The sequence below is a fragment of the Cydia strobilella genome, chromosome 19, assembly GCF_947568885.1.
Source record: "Cydia strobilella chromosome 19, ilCydStro3.1, whole genome shotgun sequence".
In the NCBI taxonomy this organism is placed as follows: domain Eukaryota; kingdom Metazoa; phylum Arthropoda; class Insecta; order Lepidoptera; family Tortricidae; genus Cydia; species Cydia strobilella.
The window spans coordinates 10,757,479-10,772,510 of record NC_086059.1 but is presented as its reverse complement, the minus strand read 5'-3'; the positions used below and the strand labels follow the sequence as shown (position 1 = coordinate 10,772,510).

The 15,032-nt window shown below is 38.4% G+C and overlaps 2 protein-coding genes across 2 annotated transcripts; both read right to left on the bottom strand.

The window, feature by feature from the left end:
- Positions 1–345: 345 nt before the first annotated feature.
- Positions 346–10,707, bottom strand: LOC134749831 (aldo-keto reductase AKR2E4-like). The gene is made up of 7 exons (XM_063684826.1): positions 10,612–10,707; positions 5,324–5,419; positions 4,715–4,882; positions 3,473–3,589; positions 3,005–3,172; positions 1,986–2,186; positions 346–621 (listed from the first exon to the last, which is right to left on the bottom strand). Exons 1-7 carry the CDS (start codon positions 10,645–10,647, stop codon positions 433–435), a joined length of 975 nt encoding a protein of 324 aa, XP_063540896.1. The 5' UTR covers positions 10,648–10,707; the 3' UTR covers positions 346–432.
- Positions 10,708–11,803: 1,096 nt separating this feature from the next.
- On the bottom strand, positions 11,804–14,678 carry LOC134749884 (uncharacterized). Its single transcript, XM_063684885.1, has 2 exons — positions 14,435–14,678; positions 11,804–13,226 (listed from the first exon to the last, which is right to left on the bottom strand). The coding sequence occupies exons 1-2, from the start codon at positions 14,461–14,463 to the stop codon at positions 12,515–12,517; spliced, it is 741 nt and encodes a 246-aa protein (XP_063540955.1). The 5' UTR covers positions 14,464–14,678; the 3' UTR covers positions 11,804–12,514.
- Between the last annotated feature and the right edge of the window lie 354 nt (positions 14,679–15,032).

Below are 15,032 nucleotides of genomic sequence, written 5' to 3'. Positions count from 1 at the left end.
TAGCTTATAAATCATGGTCGTCTTCTTAATGATGTCCCAGCTTTTTGCCTATGAATGTAGGATAAATACGAGTATTAAACAAGGTTTTGTTTATTAATATTTATTATTTAAAATAAAATATCATATCACTAGTAAAGATGCACATGGTACATGCACTGACGCATACACTTAGCATATACTACATACAAATCTTAATCTAAAAGTTTATTGTAGTTTTAATTTTAACAGTACCTAACTGGAAATTCAGTGATGAAAATCTCTGGACGAACATTTTTAGACGGAAAAAGGCAATATAGATAATTTTGAGAGCAACCAAACCGTCCAAACGCCTATTCTTAAATCTAGATTAGATTATATTCTTAGATCTAGGCGCCTGGTCGCTATTCGTCGGAGTCTGACATTTGAGCAGGCACTTAACCGATAAAAAGAAAATTAATCCCTTTCAAAAGGGTAGTTAGGAAAATCCTTCCAGGTCTTCGGGTCGATGACCCTAACGTTCTTGTTGAACTGTCCTATGGTGGCCACCTCCTCGACTGTCAGCTTGAAGTCGAACAGGTCCAGGTTCTGTGCCAGGCGCTTTTGGTTTGTAGACTTGGGGATGATGATAAGGCCTCTGTCAAGCTGTAAGAGACAAACGTTATATATAAAACTATCGTGAGACATATTAACATTAAGCTAATTTTACGGTGAATCACGTATTTTTAGTTTCTCGCGCGACATGTTTCGGAAAGCCTATAATAGGTATCTGTTAGTGCTTGAAAATGGATACTTATTACGCTGCGTCTTACGTAGGCGACCACACGCGAACGCGAAGCGAAGCGGCGCGGCGCGGCGAGCACAAGGCGTTCGCGTTCGCAACGAGATCGCCCACGTAGGACACTTCTCAAGGATTAGGTATCAAAGGATTGATATACCCCGCTCCTCGCCACGCCGCTCCGCGTTCACGTGTTGTGCGCCTTCGTAGTACCAAGGAGGATATAATAGGATAGAGCGGTAGGTACTGTCATAGTAAATTTTGTAACCACAGTAAATTCACTGCCATCTATCGACATACTTTAAAACTAAAAATGAAGATTTATAAAAATACGTTAAAATGTATTTAAATATGGATAAATGTTTTTTTTTATTTGCATTAATTATTTTTATATGATTTTGACCCATGTTCTTTCACTGATATGCGTTAAAATTGTTAAATAACAAACGAAACCGTCAATCTGATCGAGAATCAAATTTTCTTGATTTTCGAGGCACGTTTTTTCCTTGAATGAACTGTATCCATCTATTACGGAGTTATATCTATCTTTGGTAGTACGCTGCGTAAGGCTCTCCGAAACATGTCGCGCGAGGACTAAAAACACCCTAAAGCCCCTAAAGGTAGTTAGTAGTTACTAACATTCGTACAAACAGCAACACTCTTGAACTGTCCATCGGTGGATACCTTTTGTAATAAGGTCCACCAATGGACAGTTAACAGTGTGGGTGATGGTACGAATAGGTAGATGTGGGACTACATTTGTGATTGGTAATAGCGACGATCAATTTCGAGGTTTTAATTTCCCATACAACCATTTTCGGTCCCAGTGTCGTCGCCGTTACGACACCGCAACCAGAAATGGGGAAGAATCGACACATTGTTACCAGTTTTTTTCGGTCACAATGTTTCGAAACAGTTCGGTAACGGTTACGAGACATTGTGTATAGATTTGGTCTCAAACTGAACGCAAAGTGTATAAAAAAATGTTTCGATACTTTGTGACCGAAACGTGTACACACGGCGACCACACTAAGTAACCAAAACTGAATTACTGAACACAGTCGCAAAGTGTAGTAGCTGTTACGACACCGTTACGACATATCTGACATTTAGTTACTACTTTGATCATTTCTGCGACCGGAATGGTTATATGGGTTGGGGGATATCCTTAGTCTTGAGTAAGAGGAATCCGAACGGACTGTATAACTTGTATAAGTGTATAGAAACTTACCAGATACCGTAGAACAACTTGACTAGTGCTCTTTCCGTATTTGTTCGCAATGGCGACCAGCGTAGGATCATCACTGCGCGGTGGAGGGGTGTCCGTAGTTTTGCGGGAAACGAGGAATCCGAACGGGCTGTACGCCATCACGGCCACACCTAGTTTCTGACAATGGGACACTAGGGGCTCTTGCGTTAGAGTTGGGTTAACCTGAAATTAATAACTTTTTAAAGAATTGGGTAATAAAAACACACACAAGAAAGAATATATAATACATCTAAAAGCAGTGGCGTAACTAGGGAGGGGGGCAGAGGGGGCAAGTGCCCCGGGCGCCATCCAAGGGGGGGGGGGGGGGCAAAATGGGCAAAAGGCAGCAGCGGGGAAACTTGTCAGTCGTCAGGGGGCGCAAATTTGGTGACTACCCCGGGCGCCACGCCATATCCTCTAGCTACGCCCCTGTCTAAAAGATGCCACTCCCTACATCAAAAAGATGCCACTCAGCTTCAGTCGTGACACCACAGTATAAAAAAGGGTATAAATCCGTGTACGCTGCCACTGGTGACACGGTGTCACGACGCTGGTTTTCAGGGCAGTTAAACATAACCTCGTAACACCCACCATACACAGTTTCCCTATTTGTAATTTGAACCTTGTTGTAAGTATAATAGATTAGGGTGACTTTCGTTTGTTTTACAAAACAATGAAACAAAAGAAATACTACTCTATGTAGTTTTTAAAAGGTTCAAAATAGATTGAAATAAAGTGTACATTGTAATGCACATTGGGCCTTACGAGGATAAAACTTAGCAAGACATAAAAAAATACACAAGTTACACAACTAATACCAATTTCTTCTTTTCCGTTAATTTAAAAATTTGTAGTAGGTACAGTCGCCATCAGATATATCGGAGCGGCTAAGGCGCTCACAAATATCTGAACACGCCTTTATTGTCAGGGCGTTAGAGTGCGTGTTCAGATATTGTGAACACCTCGGCTGCTCCGATATATCTGATGGCGACTGTACATACCTCTACTTGATTAACAGCAGGTTTGACCTGACTGTTCTCGAAGAGTCTGTCCAGTTGAGAGCTGTTGAAGTTGGATACCCCAATGGACTTGGCGAGGCCTAGCTTCTTGGCCTCTTCCATGCCCCTCCACGTTTCTACGTAATCGACGTCCGAAGGCGACCCGTCAGCCTGAAATTGGTTAAATTTATACATGACCAAAGATAATTAACAAGACATAGAGTCTGTCACTCCATACATCGATTTTGTTACCAAAAAGACTATTATTTTCATTCGAGGTAGTTATTCAATGACGCGCCGCGCACGATAGGCGTGGCGTTCAGACTCATCACATCGCTCCGGCGTGTGAGCGAGATAGCGCCATGCAACTATAGATATCGTTGTCCCGTACACACCAGAGCGGCGTGCGGTTTTTTTTTTAACCGTAATTTTGTATTCTGCCGGAAACAAAATTAGTAAAAAAAAACTTACATTCAGTGCTACCGGGAAGTGGATCAAGTAAAGGTCAACATAGTCCAAGCCGAGTCTGTTGAGAGACTCCCGGAGCGCCGGCACCACTTGGTCCTCGGCGTGCCTGTCGTTCCATAACTGAAACACGTTTGCAAATTAAGCTTAGAAATAAATTAAAAGTGGAAATAAAATAAATTAGTTTTTTTTTTAAGCATACGTTTGTTAATTAACTCTAATTTGGCCTAGCCAAGATGATCGTTAAAAAAAATGCAAGGCCATTGCAAGACGCACTTATTTATGGAAATAGTCACGTGACTTTTCGTATCATCTGTCATTCCGATACATTTTTCTTTACGTTTGGCGTTTTTGCACACAAATTTAACGACTGCTCGTTGCTCGTGTTTGAGGCCACCGTGTGCGAAAATTAGTTCATAAAACTGACGCAATGCGATTAACTTTGACCCTAGAGGAACATGTTGTTGTCCTCAGATAATGCATTGACCGGATTACCAGTACACACTAACAGCTCCATTTCACTAAAACCGAGAGTGTGTGACCGCTTGACAATTCCGGTCAGCGCCGACAGATCGACCGGACAGTCCGCGGTCTTGGGCCGAAAACTGACGACTCAACTGCTAAGCAGGTCACAGCTCAACTGCTCAGAGGTGGCAGCAGGCCATTGCCTGTATATGTGTTACGTTCGTTATTGGCCAGAGACTGCGGGCGGACTGGTAATGGGATCCTTTCGAATCTATGGCGGCGGCGAGCAGCGGCGAGTTAGAGCGTACGGCGGCTCGGCTGCCTGACAATCTCCACTTCCTTCCTAATCGGTATCGAGTAGGTACTTACTGCTACAAATACACAATCTGTCCACATACTTTGGTGTATTATTTTATAAAGAAAGTAGTCATTACTCGAAAATGTACTAGCTAATTAATGCTGTAATTGTGTAAAGTACATACCTATACAATACAACGAAATTGGTACAAATTTTCCCATCAAATGCTGTGTTAATTTAATTGTTGATCATTGATTTTTACGATAGACCCTCCTCGATAGTCCAGAGCACTTCTTAACGAACTTCGTCTCATATCTCATATCTCACCTTAGTGGTGACGAAGAAATCTTCCATCTTGACCAAGCCTTTGGCGATGGCGTTGGCGATGCCCTGTCTAACTATGTGGCGATAACCCTCCTCGATAGCCCAGAGCACTGGTTGACGAACTTCGTCGATAGATGCCTTGATGAAATATCGAATCTCACCTTAGTAGTGACGAACAAGTCTTCCCTCTTGACCAAGCCTTTGGCTATGGCGTCGGCAATGCCCTGTCCAACTTGCGGCTCGTCCTGATAGATGGCAGCAGTGTCTATGTGGCGATAACCCTCCTCGATAGCCCAGAACACTGCTTGACGAACTTCGTCGATTGGTGTCTGTAGATGTTAAACTAGCTAATTAAGGTCATGCAATAGATAGAATATTACTTCTCCTTTTTTCTATTATCTTATAAAAATTATGCTCTTAAAAATATATGACACGCAATTGCCCGTTAGGGGACTAGATGCCACTTGCGCGTTCCAGGGTTAGCCAACTAAGTTGGAGTTAATGAATAAACATACAGGGTTAAACTGTAGGTAGTATACAACTGTTAACACCGAGTCAGTTGGCTAACCCTGGAACGATAAATGGCCCTAAGCTAAGACATTGACAGATGCGGGGACACTGCTGTAGGTACTGGATATAACAGCGTAAATCTTTATATCGTCGTGAAAATATGCTATTGTTCGTCTGAGTCGCTTGAACGTGCTCGTAAAGTTAATAAAAATAACATTCCCTATACTTATAGGTAGACATATTCAAACAAGTAAACTTACATCTGACGCGGTCCCTCTGCCGGTGCCAAGAGCCACGACTGGAATCTTAATCCCGTCGTTCAGCTCGATGACGGGTGCCTTGCCCGCCATTATCGTCTAGAACAATAACACATTATTTTATAAGTTAAAGATATGTTTATGCGCGCATACTACAGTACTTTGGACATTTCTCTAGGCGGGATAACGACTCCATGAAGCGGCTGGTCTTACAGGGAAAAGTGGAGGGAACCAGATCGCGGGGCACATCCCCGTATGCGCTGGGCTGACCAAGTAAAATCCGCTGTTGGAAACTGACTGTGCTAGACAGTATAAGACAGCACCTACAAACGAGGTGTGAAATACCTCTGCCCTCTGCTGGACGAGACCCATGAAGCCTTGAAGGCTGACGCCTCCAAGGGCCCCCAGGATGTTGCGGCTCCTACCAATGGAGGGGAAGTGGGGAACATACACCGCTAAACCAGTTGGCCCATCTACCGCTCCCCCCGCCGCATATAGACGCCGTGCGAGCCACTTGGCTCTGAGATACACGCTCGTGTGCGCGTCATACACGCAATATATTTGTCTCATACATACAATTATCTTTAAGTACCTTTGTGGAACCAGAATTAGAAGCTGTTTTTAAGTATCTGCGAATTTTATTTAATACTCAAGACTCCAAGCTTTAACAGTATTTTTGAAAAAAAAAAACAAAAACTAAAAATTCGACGAAAAAATTATGTAATTAATAGAGATTATCAAATTTGCTTCGGTTGAGAAAATGCGAACTGTAGAAGAACATCCGGACATATGAAAGTATTTTTACCCACAAGGATACCAATCATAGATCTGTGCTGATACAGAGACTTCGCTTTCGCTCGGTCAATTAGTTCCTATAGCATACGCGCCGACGCAGGAGCCCGAGGAAATTACCTGGCTGGTAAATGGAACCGTTCACTATTAAATGCTATATTATACCTATTTATTAATCTGTGATTATACTTGCAGACCGAACAAACTTCCGTCTACATCGTCGTTTATTTCAAAAAAGGCCGGCGTAAATACTGGTCTAATCGAGTAATATAACCTCCTTTGATGGGGCTTACCTTACGCGTTGTGGTAGGTATTTAAGATGTTGAAGAAAGTAAATTAATTAATTTCAAAGCAGAATTTCGGCGAGTACCGCGAGTGCAACTGTTACGTCAGTGTATCACAAAGCGAACACGGCGACTACTTTCACATTCGCTGTTTTTGCCAGCTGTCACCGTATTATCTTATCGAGATACATATTTACTCTTCAATGATTTCAATTGACTTCTTGGTTTATTATCGGGATTTGCCCAAAGATTCGTGTTAACACATTTTAGGAAAACAGTAAATAAATGAAGGTGACTACGCAAACTCAAACCACGAAATGAGTTTATTTCAAGTTTATTTATACGTGGATTTGTATGTTAGTGGTTATATATTCTATTACATGAGCATAGAACGTTATGCCGCAACGCAAATCATAGCAGTAGGGACGGTTAATCATTTGTTAATAATTATACAATGCATGAAATTTGTCTTTCACAAACTACGAAGTTTCAAGTCCCTAACCACCCCTAACAGAAAAAAATTGTTCTCGATATAAAACCCCCCTCAACCATCTTAAATAGAAGATTTTCAAGTAAACTATTTAAAAAAAAATGTTCGCTCCCGATGCAAACTTTATTAATACAAACATTTCAAAAACGGTTAAATCAGTTTTCGTCTATTTTAGCCCTTTAAAATTAAATTAAATAATCATTTATTGCAGATCATAACAATCCATAGATTTTGTTAGTTTGTCTTCAGCTAAGTACCTAATACTAGTGTTAGTAATAAAATAAGTTATACTACAACTAAAAAGAACTAAACACCATACAGGTCAACATACAGGTCGCCCAGTTAAGACCACCAGGTGCCTCCATATTCGACAGTCGTACCTGTCGGATAATACTACGTACTTTTACCAAGTTTCTAGTTCCTAGCTTAAAAGAAAATTTGTACCACATATAAACTTACATCCTCTTTTTAACCCCCTTAGGGGGTTGAATTTTTAAGAACGTTGAAATATCTTTTTTTGTATAAATCTTATACAATGCCTTTCTAAGAAGATTCAAAGCATTTGTAATGGATTCTAACTTTCAACCCGTTTTTAACCCTTTTAGGGGATAAATATTAAAAACGTTTAAATTACTTTTCTTGTATTCTATATTATATTATTTTTGTATTATTATACAAAGATTCAAATCCCGCACTCAAAAAAATGTTTGATCTCCATACAAATCAGTTTTCTTCTCTTTTAATTAAATATCTTTCTATGAAGTTTCAAGTAGGTACCTAGCTTAAAATAAAAATGATAACCCCCACAAACCTTAAAGCCCTTTTTAAAAACCACTTTAGGGGACTAAATTTTAAAAACGCTGAAAATTACTTTTATTCTCTTTTAATGAAATAACTTTTTAGGAAGTTTCAAATTCCTAGCTTAAAATAAAATTTGAGCCTATAATTGTAATGTTAATTTTGTGTTAATAATTATTCTGTAATTATTCTGTATATATAGTGATAGATGTAAGCACTAACATAGCTATAAGTACTTACTAACACAAGCTATATGAGTCTAAAGTTACTCGAAATAAAAATGATTTATTTATTTATTTTATTTATAAATAAAATTTGAACTTTATACAAATTTTCAACCCTTTTAAGAGATGTATTTTAAAAACGCAGTAATCACTTTTATTGTGTTCTAATAATAGTAATAATATGCCTTTATACAAAGATTCAAGTCCCGCACTTAAAAAAATGTTTGACCTCCATACAAACTTTCACCACCTTAAGGGATGAATTTTCAAAAGCGCTAAAATAAGTTTTGTTCTCTTTTAATGAAATACCTTTTTAAGTAATTTCAAATTTCTCGTTTAAAATAAAATTTGAACTATACAAACTTTCAACCCCTTTTTAACTCTTCTAAGAAATGATTTTTTTAAAACGCTGAAATTACTTTTCTTGTATTATAATAATATGCCCTTATACAAAGAATAAAGTCCCGCACTCACAAAAGTATTTGGATGGAGACACATTTTCAACCCCTTTTTCACCACCTTGGGGGATCAATTTTTAAAAACGCTGAAATTGGTTTTTATGTTTTTTTAATATAATACCTTTTTGCAAAGTTTCAAACTCATAGCCTAAAATAAAATTTGCACCCTAAGACAAACTTTCATCCCTCTTTTAACCCCCGTAGGGGTTGAATTTCCAAAAACGTCGCAATTTTTTTTTTGTAATCGGCTATTATGCCTTTCTAAGAAGTTTCAAAACATTTGTAATGGATTCAAACTTTCAACCCCTTTTTAACCCTGTTAGGGGATGATTTTTTAGAAACGCTGAAACTACTTTTCCTGTATTCTAATAATATACAGTCTCAAATCCCGCGCTCCAAAAAATTATTGATCTCCATACAAACTTTCAACCCCTTTTTCACCACCTTTGGGGATGAATTTTCAAATGACTGAAATTAGTTTTCTTGTATTTTAAAAACATATATTTTTACGAAGTTTCAAATTCCTAGCTTAAAAGAAAATTTGAACCCCATACAAACTTTCATCCCCTTTTTAACCCCCTTAGGGGTTGAATTTCTCAAAATCGCTTCTTATCTCTTATACACATTATAAATGTAACCAGAGGGCCTACCGCCAACTACGTTCGACGTGCTGCCTCTCTGGCGCACTTGTACATTCGTACGTAAATGTGACAGGGAGGCAGCACGTCGAACGTGGTTCGCGGTAGGGCCTCTGCTCTGCAAATTTCAACTTTCTATGTTTTGTAGTTTCGACTCTGCGTTGATGAGTCAGTCAGTCAATCAGTCAGGACACGTGCATTTATATGTATATAGGTACTCCCTACCCTTTGGGTACGGAACCCAAAAAAACCCTAACGAACCCTGATACCTATTTCTGCAGCTGTCCATTAAAACTTGGCAAAACAGGAAATATGTAAATCGCTGTTTATGAATTCGCGGTGTGATGCTGTTAAGTTCTTAAGAGTTCATTGACCGCAACAAACCGGAATAACATCTAACATCCACCTTGACCAAGGTGCCGTGACACCAAGCTGAGTGGAAATCTTTTCAGTGACGCTAGGTATAAGTAATGTTTTTATGCACATATGTTTAAGGTGTTTATTTGGTTTCCGTAGCTCAAATTGCAAAAACGGAACTCTTATAGTTTCGTCATGCCCGTCTGTCAAAGGCATTTTTAGGGTTTCGTGCCCAAAGGGTAAAAACGGGACCCTATTACTAAGACTCCTCTGTCCGTCCGTCTGTCTGTCACCACGCTGTATCGTGAATCATGATAGCTAGCTACAACAGTTGAAACTTTCACAGGTGATGTATTTCTGTTGCCGCTATAACAACAAACACTAAAAAGTACGTAACCCTCGGTGGGCGAGTCCGACTAACACTTGTCCGGTTTTTGTTGTTTAAGCGTCCTAGATATCTACCTGGATAATTTTATTTTATTCTATACTAGCGACCCGCCCCGGCTTTGCACGGGTGCAATAAACCTTCATCATGAATCACTCTTTCTTTTTAAAAAAAACCGCATCAAGATCCGTTGCGTAGTTTTAAAAATCTAAGCATACATATGGACAGACAGACAGCAGGAAGCGACTTTGTTTTATATCTACGATACGATGTAGTCATGTATGTAGTGAAGTAATAAGAGCGCAAATATTATGATTTATGTCAATTTTTCTAGGCAGTCTGTTGCTCTTCGGGTTTCTGGTATATAACAACAGTTTACTGACACGATTAGGCATTAGGCATCATAGACACCCTACAATTACTTAACGTTAAAAAACAAAAAAATAAAATAAAAAACGGTCAACAAATGGTCTAGGTCCTAAAATTCCAAAGAAAATGAAAATACTCAAGTACCTATCTAAACTAAATACCTAACTCAGTCTACTTATGACGACAACCCCCCCTTTTTCCGAGATTTGGTCTGTGGCATTTCCTCTTGCTCCCACAGGGGAAACAAGTCCAGGACAGCCCAAACTTAATTAAATTAGCTCATTATTTTAATAAGAATGTAGATAGGTAATATATAGCTCAGAAACAAAGAAGTTCTATTAATAATACCTACATTAATTAATTACACTACGTAAAAAAGGAGATGCGAATCAAAACTATTATAAAATAATTAAGTTAATTATTATCAAGGTTATTAATGACCAACTTGACCTCTGTCATTGGCTTAGAACATATAAAACTAGACAAGCTTAGATACCTGAATTCCGAGACACAGTAGGATCGCGAACCACATCTTGAGAGCACAGCGGGTATACTGGTTGTGCAAGTTGTGCAAACGCCCTCACATGTCAACCATCAACTATCAAGAAACCGGTCACGAACCTGAGTTGTTTGATTAATAGTCAATAGTGATAGTGTCGTATCAACGATACCTAGATACGTGTAAAAAACCGGACAAGTTCGAGTCGGACTCGCCCACCGAGGGTTCCGTACAAATTTAACTTACTTTTTTATATATATTATATCCTATATATAAATATTGATTCCCTTGACAGTGTCGAAATATAAGATTTTTGCGGCATAAACGGCTGTATCTTTTTTACGTTTTAATTGCAACTCGATACCTCCACGCGATCCCGAGATGAAGGGTTTCGACAGACAGACAGACAGACGGACGGACGGATAGACAGACAGATGGCCAACAAAGTGATCCTATAGGGTTCCGTTTTTTTTCTTTTTAAGGTACGGAACCCTAAAAACGAATAATAAAATTGCGAAGGATCATCATAATTATTTATTTTTCCTATTACGACCGGTTTGGCCTAGCCGGTTAGTGACCCTGCTTATGAAGCCGATGGTCCTGGGTTCAAATCCCCATTCCCGAATGCGTTCTCCGTTTTAAGTAGGTATATGGGGAATGCTGTTCTCGCGTGAGAACATTATTCCTCATAATAAACGGAGAACGTTCTCGAGAACGGCACAACTATATTATGTTCCTGAGTCATGACTCATGGGTGTTTTAATATGTATTTAAGTATTTGTAGGTATTTATATTAGTTATATTACATATGTAAATAGTTTTCTGAATACCCACAACACAAGCCTTCTCGAGCTTATACTGTGGGGCTTAGTCAATTTGTGTAAGGATGTCCTAGGTATACCTAATATTTATTTATTATTTATTCTCTTATTAACGTTTCGAACGTAAAACATTTATGAGTAGAGTCGGACCAAAAGCTAAAGCCCCATAAAGACAGTTCAAGAACTTGCATGCGATTTTCGTTAAATATCGGTGGTCGATCGACATAATTATTTCTAAACATTAAAACATCAAATAACGAAAAAAAGGCGGACTTAATATCCTGTTTCTAATGAATGAAAAGAATGGTTTACACCTTAATAACATAACATAACTTTTAATGAAAAGAAATACAATTATGAGTGACATGTCATATCAACATGTTGTACCTTAGGTACATACATAAAAGATTTTTACATGAAATTAACAAAATATTATTACTTTAATAGATAACTTAATCAACTACGAGTTTAAAATAATTGAGATCCATTTATCAAGCTTACGACAGCAGCATGCTCATTCTCATCATACGTCGCCGTCGCAACCCACACAAATTACTTGCTTAAGTTATGTCCAAATTCACAACTTGTAAAATTATAATTGAGTTATTTTTATCAAATCAATAATCATCTATTGTAGTAGGTAGTGATGGTAGTCTCCACTCATCATCATCATCACTTAAGAGCTTTGCTCTTGTCGGTGGAGTAATTGCCAGTCCTTTCTTTCCTGAGCCAATCTTTTGATTCCACTATGAATCCAAATCATCACGTCACGCCTTGTGGCAGGTCATCCATCGCTGCCCCGATATTACATTTTGAAGATAGTTGAAATTCGACTTAATGTCACTATGATAAAGTTCAAATTTCAGTTCCATAAAAGTAAAACATAGAACCCTGTAATATTGGAGCAGCGCCATGACAGACTGGCCTTCTGCCTTAACTCGACTTCATCTTTTTAACCTTGGCATTATCAATAACAGAATCCCTGGTTAGTTGCAAAGTAGCAAAAGTCAACTCTGGCATGTTATTCTCACAAGCAAATTTATGTAGCAAGTATACATTTTCTGAAGTTACTGTTTGAGCTAGTTTTTTAATACAGCGTTCCTGAAGATCTTCAATAAGGTAGCATAGCATCTTGCTAACAGTAGCAGTGGTTTAAGCCCATCATTTGGGAGTGTACCCAGGTAAATGTAGTCCTTTAAATGTTGTAGTGTTTCTAGAGTTATTCCTTCCATAGTTATTAGGCATTTGTCTGTCTCTTGCCATTCTCCTGCCAGCATCCGCTTGAACACGTCACTGTGAACAGCCAGGCAGGCTTTGTGGACAGCAACACTACCATCAGGTGTGCTCAATTTGAAGTCGGTAAAATCGGTGTCTTCATACAACTTAGAAGAAATCATATCAGTTTTCACTTTACATGCGGCAATATAGTAGTCACAAGTGGTGTAATAATAGTCGGAGAGATTGGGAAGCGTCTGTGGTGTTATCTCGGCCATGCATTGCCAGTCCGACCAATTCCCCGGAGGACAGAAGTACGTCTTCACATATTTCAATCTATCGCTTCTCAAATCCACATTGATTGTGGTACATTTATCAGGAATTAGCCTCCTTGATGAAAAACTGCATACAATTTTAATTTTTTTTGCAGATATTTTGGAATAATCCCATTTAAATCGTATTTCAATCAAATTGTTGACGACAAATGGGATGGAAACAAGAGTATGTTTTTCGCCACTACAGGTTATTGTATAAACAAGTTTCACGGCCGGGCCCGACAGCAGTTGCGTAGGAATTCTGTAAAATTAATAAGAAAAATACTATTTGTTTGTGATTACAAGTTACTTTTAGCCCGGCCAAGAAAATAAATTAAGACAAAAGGAAGGCTCGTCATGAATCATTATGCAATATTTATCGTGTTTATATCTAACTAGCTGTTGCCCGCGACTTCGTACGCGCGGATTTGTATGTTGGTGGTTATATATTTTAAATGAGCATAGGACATTATGCAGCAAAAGATATCAGTAGGGATGGTAAATCATTTGTTAATAATTATACAGCGCATGAAATTTGTCTTTCACAAAGTACGAAGTTTCAAGCCTCTAACTGAAAAAAATTGTTCTCAATATAATCCCTCTCAACACTTAGATTTTCAAGTCCACTATTTAAAAAAAAATTTCGCTCCCGCTGCAAACTTTATTAAATACAAACTTTTCAAACACGGTGCAATCAGTTTTCGTCTATTTTAATATAATGCCCTTTTACCAAGTTTCCTGTTCCTAGCTAAAATTACAACTTGTACTACATATAAACTTACATCCCCTTTTTAACACCCTTAGGGGTAGAATTATTGGTTGAAATAACTTTTTTTGTAATATTATACAATGCCTTTCTAAGAAGTTTCAATGAGCATTTGTAATGGATTCCAACTTTCAACCCCTTTTTAACCCTCGTAGGGGATGAATATTTAAAAACGCTTAAATTACTTTTCTTGTATTCTAATAATATGGCTTTATACAAAGACTGAAGTCCTGTACTCAAAAAAAGGTTTGATCTCCATACAAACTTTCAACCTCTTTTTTACCACCTTCGGGGATGAATTTTCAAAAACGCTGAAATAAGTTTTCTTGTATTTTAATAATATATCTTTTAACAAAGTTTCAAATTGCTAGCTTAAAATAAAACTTGAACCCCATACAAACTTTGAACCCTCATTTCATCCCCTTAGGGGATGAATTTTGAAAAATCCCTTCTTAGTGGATACTAACGTTATGAAAACTACCTATTGTGAAAAATTCAGCTCTCTAGGTCCTACGGTTTGGGCTGGGCGTTGATTTAAGTGAGTCAGTCAGTCAGGACTTACGTTTATATATTAATTTATATTATATGTTCGGTATAAAAACGATGACCCAAATCTTATAATGGGGTCTACGGCTAAGGCATACAAGAGCTTTATTCAATACATGACTACAGTTGTCTGAATATTATGTGAGCTTAATACTTACGCTGCTGCTATTTTATCTGGTACGCTCATGGTGTGTATAAGGCTTGCTCTGCCTGCTCTGGTAATCTAGGGTACTGAAGTCACGATAACCAATTTATTTACTTTCTCCTTCGAATCGAAAACAACAAGAATAATTGTTGTGCTTTTCAGCCAATTGAGATCCATAAAATGAAAATGTTACTAATGATTTAAGTAAATCCGAACAAAATCCTAATCCAATAGAATCCAACAGAAAAACCCGCCGCGCCGCAGTTCGAAACTAACAACCATAGATACAAATGATACAATACACGCAGTGTTTTTACTGTTTTTAAAATTTAAGAAGTGTTTCCCGTTAACATAATACATGTGCTTGCCTCCACACTCGCGTTCGCTCACGAGTGTGGAGGGCCCTACACGTACCTAGTGTAAAGCAAACACAGGTGCATGTATATTAGCTTTACTTTGCGCATGTGGCGTGAACTATATATATGCTCGAAAATCTTAGGGTAGGGTAGAGTGTGGAGGGTGGTGGAGGGCCCTATAAGCAAAGAGTAGTATAATATATAGGAGAATCATAAGCCTTAGCCCGCTCCAGACTACGCGCTGCGAAGCCGCGA